Source organism: Hippocampus comes, unplaced genomic scaffold (genome assembly GCF_001891065.2).
Source record: "Hippocampus comes isolate QL1 unplaced genomic scaffold, H_comes_QL1_v1.1 scaffold347, whole genome shotgun sequence".
In the NCBI taxonomy this organism is placed as follows: Eukaryota; Metazoa; Chordata; class Actinopteri; order Syngnathiformes; family Syngnathidae; genus Hippocampus; species Hippocampus comes.
Window position 1 is genome coordinate 247,142 of NW_017805872.1, and position 10,576 is coordinate 257,717.

Genomic DNA, 10,576 nt, shown 5'->3' on the forward strand with positions numbered 1-10,576 from the left:
GTAGCTGATGTTTGTTTTTATTTTTTTTTAGGGGGGGGGGGCAGAGCGGTGCGGCTGGTTGTTTTATTTATTTATTTATTCAAACTGTTTTTGCAGTCCTTGACGTTTGACCATTGGCACACTGACGGAAAAAAAAAATAAAAAGCCTCTAAAACGTAAACACGGAACATCGACAATGATTGTTGTGTTCCCTTTTTCCGACTGAGGTCTCATTGTCTGCTCACGCTGAAATCAACCGACCTGTGTGTTTACAATGAACTTTCACCCCGCCACCTACACTTGGCTGCTTTTGCGCGGCAAAAAAATATATAAGCGCCATTATTTTTCATTCCAGACAGATGCCGGAGTGCAGGCTCGCAGCTCAGAGGCCACTTAGCAGACATTTCCTCATTGGTTACACTCATGTTGGACCCCGACTCTCATCTGTTCCATCGCGGTTTAACCATGCCAAGTGGCTCTGCTGTCTGCTGGATTGCACCCAAGATAAATGCCCCAACAGTCGGGGGGCAAAATGGCCTTGTGTGTTGTGTGGCAGCCTCAAGTCGACAGACTTGCGCACAAATGCGCATTCAAGTTGCTCGGTCAAAGTTGTTCCACTTCTCACTCTTCAAGATCAGACTCCTCCATGTTCTACTTTCTGACTAACAAGACAACAACGCAGATTTTTTTTGTCTTTCATCTCAAAAACATGAAATGAAACCGCTGGAATTCGCTGTCACTGAAACACACAAAAATCTCTTCAAATGTCATGCACGAGAAAAGAAACCGCTGGAATTTGCTGTCACTGAAATATTACTCAGGAGAAACACACAAAAATCTCTTCAAATGTCATGCACGACGCTGGGCAAAAATGTCCTAGTACGGAGTGCAGTGTGACTTTTTTTTTTTCTATCAGCCTCAACAAACGGTGTTCAAAGAGAAGACTAACGCCCAGGCGAACTAGGGAGATTCACATTCGAGGCCCGAAGACTCAAGCTTGTTACTTCTTATCACATAATTTGACGTGAAAAGCAATTCGAGGCACGAAGACTCAAGCTTCACCGTATAGATTGTTACTTCTTATCACATAATTTGACGTGAAAAGCAGTTGATTTATTTCAAAACGAATGGGTAAATTCGGTCAAAAAGATCCATTTTGCTTTTTATGTCTTCACCGTTCTACCAAGGAGTGTATTTTGTTGGGATGCCGCTATTTCATCTGTCAATAAGGATTGACTTGACTCTGGATGCCTAAAATTTTAAATCATCATAAATGTTTTTCAAGTAGCACCTTTTAAGCGTGGACATTTCAGCGTGGGGGACATTCACGCAAACAAACCGAGCGGCGTATATGGGAACGTCCCTAAAAGTATGCTTGGATGGGTTTAGGGTGGGAGAACTTGACTCACCGCCATCGAGCCCTGACCTCAACACCATCAAACACATTTGTAAGAACTACAACAGAGAGTGTGAGCGAGGCTCTTTCTCGTCCAGCGTGAGTGACCTCGCGTGATTCAACAGCGGGAATCGGTCCGGGGGCTTTACACAGAATATCAAATCATAGCCCAGCAGCGAGAAGTACGACTTCAAAATATGTTTTGTTCTAATAATGGAAAATAGTACGGGACCGTTTCTTCTGACCGCAGTCAATATACTTCCCACATCGTCGTTTGCCAGGAATTGCGAGGAAGAATTTTGGGAACTAAAGTGGGCGGACGAGGGGGGGCCTTGACAGTGCAACGGCGCGCAATCACTTTGTCAGCTGTAAAAGCTCAAATGACGTGAGTCACCACAATAGTTGAAAGCTCTTCTCTCCGGTCTCGGCCTCTCGTCACCTCGGCCCAGTTGGCAGAGCCGATAGCCTCGAGGCTATCTGCTGGGCTAAAAGTGAATGCCGAGCAAGCCTGGACAAAACCGTTTGCTTCCACGAGCTCAGGCTCGCTGCGGCAGCGTCATAATTCATCCGAGATGGGGTCGGCCGCAGGGGGCCGGGCTGGGGTCTTCTTGGCTTTTACTGGCATCGGACGCCGGCTTTGCCGCGAGTTGTATTTGAACAACCCATCGACATGTTTGAAAAGTTTCCCACAGTCAGAAAGACGAAAGACGAGGCTGCATTCGTTGCCGCTCAATTCAGTGATCCGAGATTCCAAAATGCAGCCGCAACGGATAACACGCAGCGACGATGACAATTAAGAGCCAATTATACACAAGTGAGCAGCGTCAAGGGGGAACAATTGACGGTGGCGACTGGATGGATGTTAATTGAGAGGGAATTTTGGTAAAGCTTGTTTAGCAGTCCTGAAAGACAGCCTTTGCAAATCAAAAGTGGGAAATTAAACATATTGCAATGTCTATTGGCATTTGATCTTTAATGAGAGTAATCGTGTTGTACAGCGGCACGCTGTCATGTTAGTCACACAGAATTCGAACATTAACTCGACCCAACGTTGCTCATCACAGCATGTTTAAAAATCGCGCTTCCACATTCAAGTGACTTGGAGAACTTTGATCTGATACTGTGATTTTTTTTTTTTTTTTTTTTTTTTCCTGGCAAAGCTCACACAAGTGCTGAATGTCTTCTTCAAAGTAAACATTCAACGGTTCCACTTGCAAACTTTTCAGCATGGAAAGCAGAAAATTCAAAAATAAACAACGCATATTTACCCTTCATTTGAGTGATGATTGACTTTCACCATAAGTTTATGTATTTTCATCAGTACGGCGTCGGCAAGAGTCATGCGGAAAGTGAAGAGTGCAGAAGGAAATAGAAATCACAAGTCACATCTGCATGTTACAGAACTGGAAGTCAAACTGACTTTGGATTTCTCCAAGGGCTGTTTACGTTCATGTTGCGATCACTCAGCAGTGACCTAAAAACAGCTACCGCTACTCTATTTGTGGTTTCATCCCTGTTTGGAAAAGATTAGTGACTAGACTGTACCGTTCCCTCCTTCCAAGCGGCACGGTAGGCTTATTTAAGGTTGAATAGTATCTATGTGTCTAGTTATAGTTGAGAAAGAACTTTCGGATCGAAGCATAGATGGCAATACTGAAGTCATTGCCCTTTTCCTCCTGCGCTTATGGCCTACAGGGCTTACTGGGACCCCTCCTCGCCCTCTGTTCTTTGTCAATGTCGTGTGAGCTTCTCTCTCCTTGCTGTTTGTGTGTCGTGGTCTCGCAGTAATAAATCCAACGCCGAATGGGGATTCCCCCAAATGCTTGGTTTTCAGTGGCCTTTTTCAACTTCCAAAGGTTTACGCCATTGTGAATGTGCTTCCATTTGAAACCAAGTAAGAGTTCAAAAGATTCTTCCCCAATCCATGTGAGTTTTGGCTGGAGGGGCACCCTCTTCAGCTCAAATTTGGTGTCTGTCTCAGGTGGTGGTCCCCGCAAAAACAAAACAAAACAAAAAAACAAAACAAGAGCAGCAGCCTCAACGTGTCTGTGTAAAAATGCCCAAAAAAAGAGGCTCTTCCCGCAACGAAATCCACATCAGCTCTGTTTGCATTTGTTGTGCATTGATAAAAAAAAAATTAAAAATCACACAACGGGTGAATTTATCGGCTTTCGGGTCATAGAAAATGTCGAACATTTTTACTCAAGTCAGACAAAGTGAGCAGAAAGGTTGCTGGTGTGAGATAACGCAGGCAAAGTGTTTCCTTTGGAGATCAGTCGGTCAATGGCACACAGTCTGATGAGATCCAGTGTGACAGCTGTGTCAACAGTTGTTCCTTTAAGATTGTATCACAAAATAGCATTTTGCAATATCTTCCCTGATCAGACAGTGACCGTACTAACCTTGCATTGGAAGCAGCATTCAAAAGCCAAACCGTTTGGTTTTCCTGCACAACAGGAACGTGTGTGTGTGTGTGTGTGTGTGTGTCTGTTAATGAGAATTATACAATGTCCAAAAATGAACATTTAATTACTATAAATCTACCACAGATCTTTGCTCATCTATGCGGGCAGTGTATAGTGACAGGCAGAACAATGAAATGCTCTTCCGCTAGATGGCAGAAGACGCAATTGCCATCCAGACAGCAGAATTGATCATGGATTTATGCCAGTATATCAGGATTGTGTTGAACGAAAGCCCAGATTTGACAATATATAAATGTGTGAGTACATTAATACGAGATTGTCATTATTTCAGCATATATACTTCTTGGGGCATTTGTTCGAATGTAAAATATGTGCCTTGGCTCAAAAACAGGTTGGAAAACAAAGCCTTGAAAGTTATCCTTCCAGTTGGGATTCCCCCAAATGCTGAGTCGGGGTGTCTTGGTTAGCGCCCCCCCCCCCAAAAAAAGTATAGCATAATTCAATCATTATTGTGCGTGCACATTTTTGCAAAAGCTATGGAGAAACATTCTGATGACATGTTCATATCTGACGCATTATGAAAGTTTGCAAGAATGAAATGAAACCGGCGCTTACTTCTGCCCCGCTCCTTCATGAAGGCGATGAGCTCCTTGTAGTACTTGAAGTCGTCTTCATAGGGCTGGGCCTCCACCGTGATGTTCATCTCCTCCTTCAACTTCAGGTAGATGCCCTCCGAGAGGAAGTAGTGCGGCCGGTCGTCGTGCCTCAAGTCGTGGAAGATGACCACGGCGCGGGACGTCCAGTTGAAATGCGTGTGCAGCATGTTGGTGAAGTCGCCCAGCTTGGTGGTGGACGGCCCGCTGCGCACGATGGTTCGGTACTCGTCGCGCTTGTCGAAGCCGTACGCGGGTCCTCCGGCGGTGATGAGCGGGAGCTTCCAGTGGGACGCGAAGCGCCCCACCGAGGCCAGCGGGTACACGCAGCCGGGCCCGAAGAACGCGTCCGGGCGGATGTAGAGTTTGGCGTCCACGGCCACCACCTGGGCTCGGCTCTCGGCGCACGAACGCGCCGCCGGGTCCTCGGTGCTGTAGTTGAGGATGTTGATGGAGCGGCCCAGGAGCAGCCCGTGTTTGCCGTGCAGATCTTCGTGCGCCATGAGGATGGCCGGGAAGACTCGCGGCAGAGCCCACGGGTACTTGTGGTGGTTGTCCGGCAGCATCACCGCCACCGTGATGTTGCTTCTACACGCCGGGAGAAGGCAGCAGCACACGGCCAACAGCAGGCAACATCCCGGCGCCTCTCCGCGGCTCATGACGCTCGTTCCAAGCGGTCAAGTACGGCACTGGTTGGAGTGGTGGAGAAACGACCGGCTTGATGCCAAACATAAGTCTCGCTTTCCTTCCGTTTACCTTTCGTCCTTTGCCTGTTTTCTCTCAAAAGTCACTCGAAGTCAGCAGCGGCGTCATGTTTGGTATTTTCCGGCGGGCTGTGCCATGCGTCTCCGCCGCGTAAATCCACGTCAAAATTGAAGTTGTTGAGCGCCCGAAGATGGACTTCTGCGGCACGGCGTCGGCCTCCGACTGACGGTGTGTGGGGGAGTGAGAGCATCCATCCAGATGACTTCAACTTTAACGAGAGCAGCCCTCATATTGCTCGGCCCCCTCCCTACACGTCATAAGCTGTGAAGAAATTCAGTGACGGGCTGACATGTCAAATGAGTCACATGTCATTCAATCGATCATTTTCTTCGATCACATTAAAACGTGGGCACATTTCGTCCCATTTAAACGATTCGCAGGTCAAACGTACAATATTTATAGTAAATAACGTTTAATACGCGTTTGCCTAATCGATTCGCTTGTGACCCGAAGAAAAAGCACCTAAAAGAAGAGGACAATGTTGGACGGTAAAAAAAAAACTCACCATAACCTAAAATATACTAGATAACGCTCAAAACAATTTAAGTTTTTTTGTGGGGGGCGCGTATGACTACAACTTTCAAAATGGTCGTGAGTCGCCCCCTGGCGGTCACCCATCGAAGTTGCGCAGGAAGTCGGACTAAAAACGCAGTTTCCTTCATGCGCCACGTTTCCAATCAATACAGGACTGTAGTTTCATAAATGACTAAATCACTGTATGACAATAGCGCGTAAATGTCTTGACGTTATAAGCTTTTTCAATCTTTTTCACTACAGTTATTTTGACAGTATATGAAAGCCTCAAAAGTACGACACCGCCGCACCACGTCAAGACCTCTGAATAAACCTTTTAATATCTGGTCCAAAGGGATAGTGGTCACCAAAATGGGTCAACATCAGGTACATGAGAAAACATAAAAAAAAAAAAAAAAAAAAAAACAACGCTATATTTAGCTACTACATTCACAGTGTACAGAAACACACATGCACTAATGACAAAAAGTCATTGCTTCCGGTCGAACTTTCAAGATGAACCAAAAATGTGATATAATCTTAACAGGTGAACTTAATCCGACATTCAGAAGTTTTGAACGCACAAATTTATCGGACTATTCTATGTTGCAGTACTTTTTGCACAACAGTTGGAGGTATGTAAGGTTGAGAGGTCGTAAGTTTCCCAGTTAGAGCTTGTAGTGCATTTTCGATCCATCCTTAAGTTTTAACTAAATGAGAACATTTAAATGTTTTGTGAATAGTTGATATAGCTATGAATCTGGGATTTTAGGATCCCCCCGCCCCCACCAAAAATATACATATGTTTATATAATTTTAAAATATAAATAACAAAAGCTGTCATACTGTTACGCACTGCCCAGTGTTCCCAAAACAGACTTTAAATAAATCCCCCAAAGTAGTGAATTTTCCCAAGCGTGTTGCTGTGACATTTTCAAGTGATGATTTTTGGTTGCTAGCTTAAAAGGAGACACTATCTTTTCTCCAGAGATTTCGCTCTTCATTCCTCATTCTTTCAACCAGTTGAGCAACTGAGGGGTGTAGTAGGTGATGATAATGTCAGCGCCTTCAAAAGGAAATAAAACTCATTAGTTACAAGCCCGACAGCAATAACTGGAAACAACTTTTAATCACAGAAATATGATATGGCCAGTATATCTTTCCTTATATTATTTATATAGTAATTGCCTCTCACAGGATTGTTCATTTTTATTTTCGGATGATAAGGATTTGGATTTAGCAGAGTACAGCGTCATCATGAACACCGTTATACAGTAGATAATTCCCTCTATTTAAATACGTTTTGGGGAACTTAATTGCAGGAAGGGGAGCACAATTTTTCATCAGTGCTACTCGGGTCACACAGATTCACAGAATTCCTAATCAGTTTGTAGGGCAAAAACGCTCTGAATAATATATACTTTTTTTTTTCTGTCACACATTACAACAACAACCAGCAGTCCACCCTCACCTGCCCTGCGGAAGGCGGTCATGGCCTCCATGACAGCGGCTCGCAAGTCAAAGGCTCCAGCTTGCGCTCCGTGCCACATCATGGCGAACTCCCCCGACACATTATAAACAGCAAGGGGATGAGTGGGGAACTGAATACAGGCAGAAGAAAAAAATAAGAAAAAACATTTGTCACCGCATCCGCACATGGCTTAATGACGTACGAATGATATTTGGAAATGCTCAAAGGAATTCTTCAAATGGCGACATTTTCAAAAGCTCGCCATGATGTCAAACAACGGATGCTGCACATCATGAAGACAGACCTTGTCCTTGACTTCTCTGACAATGTCCAAATATGGCAGACCGGGTTTCACCATGAGCATATCAGCGCCTTCTCTTACATCTCGTTCCTAAGGCACAGCCGAGTGTTAAGAAAACTTCACGTTATAGTAATTGTAAAACTTTTGTGTGTGTGTGTGTGTGTGTGTGTGTGTGTGTGTGTGTGTGTGTGTGTGTGTGTGTGTGTGTGTGCGCGTGTGTAATAAACATTTCAGTGAGCAAGCCCCCTTGCTCCAGGGGGGAGTTGGTAGCGGCGCCTGTCCCCAAAAGCTGGCTTGGATTGTGCAGCATCTCTGCATAGACAACACTGGAAGTCTCACTATTCTTAATTGTGCAAATGTTTTCATCCCGTACCCTGATTTACCTGAAAGGGCCATAGTAACATGAGGCAAACTTGGCACTGTAGCTTAGCACTGACACCTGGAGATCCAAATAAAGGACACAAATCATTTGAATTCATGTGAAATATATGGAAACTGAGAGGGACACTTGCTGCATCTTGCAAAAGGATCAATCAAGCCGGTACTCAATGCGACCAAGCAGTACACTTCAATTTTGTTTGCGACACTTTCACCAGTTCGATCAGCTTCAGCGGGAAAACACCGGCTAAGTTGGGGGGGGGGGGGGGGCCTTTCGAAATCAACGATGCTGTGCCGCTGCCTTTTTAGATTGACTCAAGTTATTCGTTTGTAATAGTTCTTTATTCGGCCGATTTACCTTGTTTCCCAACCCATTGGAAAGCAGCGCTTGTTTTATGGCCCCAACTCTGCCATCCATCATATCAGAAGGAGCAATTATGTGACAACCTGCAGGAAAACGCGAATAACCGACTTTAATATCAATTTCAAACTGAAACGAAAAAAAAAAAAATCTGACATTGTATTTCTCACAATGCTGCCCAGTCTATGTGCATTTTCCTGAAAATCTGAATTATCAATGCTCTCATAACTGTTAATTTTCAATCAAGTCAGAGGCCTTATGATATACACTTAATATTTATCTTTCAACAAATATCCCAAAATGGCATTAGAGAGACATTTAGAAGTGTTTTGTTTTTTTTTTGTGTGTGTGCACCTCAAGCATATGATAACAGAAACTTTCAAAGCTTGGGGGTGGGGGCGGCAGCGTTTACCAGCTTTGGCATAGGCTAGTGCTACTTCTGCCAGTCTCAAACAGCTAGCATCGATGTTCAGCGAACCATCTTCATTCAGGATACCTGGAAGGCAAATTTAAATACGTGGAGATTGTCAGTACATCTTACTGGGTACCGCATTGAGTCGCTAAGAACAAGCCGGCAGCCACCGGTTGAAAGCAGCATGGACTTGTCTCAACCGGTCCGTGACACAAAAAAAGGTTAGGGACCGCTGAACCAAATCACCAGAATTGCGAAACGTGGCCTTCCTCATATTTCACAGAAGTGATGTAACTCATCAAAAAAAGCTCCAGCTTCCAAAGGGCATTCTCCCAGTAACGCTGCGTCTTGTCAGTATGCACTTTGGCAAATTCCGGACTCATCTAGAGACCACTGTGTGTATTTCTTTCGTTACTAAATGGATAGCAGCAATTCTCTCCATGGATTATATGTACCGCATGAGGCTGAGGAAGGTCTATCATCAAAAAGAGACACTGACCACAATGGCCATGCGACGTGTAGGGACACAAGCAGACGTCGCATGCCACCAGCAGGTCAGGGAATAAGGATCTGATCTTCTTCACGGCCATCACGGCGGGCGTGTCGTCTGTGTCGGCCCCTGACCCTCGGTCGTCCTAAGGCACAAAAGATCAGCATGTCTGCATACGGTCTGACTTATCTTCATCTGCAGGAGGTCCGTTTTATACTGCGACTTCCACCATATATTATCCATTCATTTTACGTGTTACACTGTAGATGAACCCCCCTCACGAATATTAAACTCTTGCAAAAGTTCTCATCATTGCAGTTAATGGCCAGATGAATCAACAGCTTCACAAAAATTATCCAATTCACGTTAGTGCCAATTCCTTCCAAGCACAGTGACACTTTCAGTTGTCCTTGCCCTCTTTTTAGATTCACCGCACATACCTTTGCTATATTCGCGGGCACCCCAAAGATCAGCACACATTTCAAACCATTCTCGACAAGTGGCTGCAACATTCCTTCCAGTTTGTTCACCCCACATCTATGAAAGGGAATACATTTCAAATATATACTTTACAAATGATGCAGCATGATTGATTACACCCCTTCTAATACTGATTTCACGAACAAAGAAAAAGGGCATTATCAGACTGATGCGATTGTGATCGCGAATGGTTATTCATCTAGGTGTGCCCTGCGATTGGCTGGCAACCAGTTCAGTGTGTGCATTTGGACATAAAAATAGTAGAAAACCAAACAAACCAAATGGGTCAGTTAAACGATATGTTGCAACTGACATTGACTTAAGGCTGGGCTTCAAGAGTAAGAAAAAAAAAACCCAAAACAATTAGAAATGATATATTGTTATGGAGTTTACCACAAAGTTTCACACTGGCAATGTCACAAATTTGAGTGTAACGCATGCTCAGCTTATCTGTGTCCTGAAACAGTATTTGGTGCTCGATCCACCCTGACTTTTTTTTTATCTCAGGACAACACCCTTCACATCAGTTGGCGCTTTGCACAAATGTTGCCCCTGTGAGCATTGATGGGAAGTGCACTTTAGTCAGGAAACAATTACTACCCGGATTGTTATAATACCCCCCCCAACTCCACCCCCATTACCTGGCTTGTCCAGGTAGGCTCTTAATAGGCTCCACAGCATCAACATTGTCTCTATAGGAGTAGCAAGAAAGATGGAGTAAGACCAGGAGAAATATTTTTCATGCATTCATGTAGTTGTAGCAAATTCAAAATTCAAGTCACACACAAATTTGCCAGAAATTAGTTGAGGGAAAATTTCTGCCACTTACGTGATGAAAATTGGGTAAATGAGGTTCTCTGTTTTTATATCTGTGGCACAGGTCTGCCAGTATCTGAGTGTTGGGTGAAAGTAGCCACTGTGAATAATGGACTGTACTGGCGTCTGCATCTT

General features: G+C 44.5%; 2 protein-coding genes across 2 annotated transcripts in view; both read right to left on the reverse strand.

Moving 5' to 3' along the window:
- The window catches only part of npr2 (natriuretic peptide receptor 2), a 34,713-nt gene extending 29,051 nt beyond the window's left edge, over window positions 1–5,662 (reverse strand). The window contains exon 1 of the mRNA XM_019888797.1: window positions 4,417–5,662. Coding sequence (XP_019744356.1) covers window positions 4,417–5,113 — 697 coding nt within the window. The 5' untranslated portion in view covers window positions 5,114–5,662. The remainder of the gene's footprint in view (window positions 1–4,416) is intronic.
- A 388-nt stretch (window positions 5,663–6,050) lies between these two features.
- On the reverse strand, window positions 6,051–10,573 carry LOC109527097 (delta-aminolevulinic acid dehydratase-like). The gene is given in 11 exon segments (XM_019888805.1): window positions 6,051–6,798; window positions 7,204–7,333; window positions 7,508–7,594; window positions 7,732–7,816; window positions 7,888–7,943; window positions 8,241–8,329; window positions 8,656–8,739; window positions 9,155–9,290; window positions 9,586–9,682; window positions 10,267–10,317; window positions 10,455–10,573. Coding segments are annotated over 11 exon segments (993 nt in total). The 3' UTR covers window positions 6,051–6,739.
- Between the last annotated feature and the right edge of the window lie 3 nt (window positions 10,574–10,576).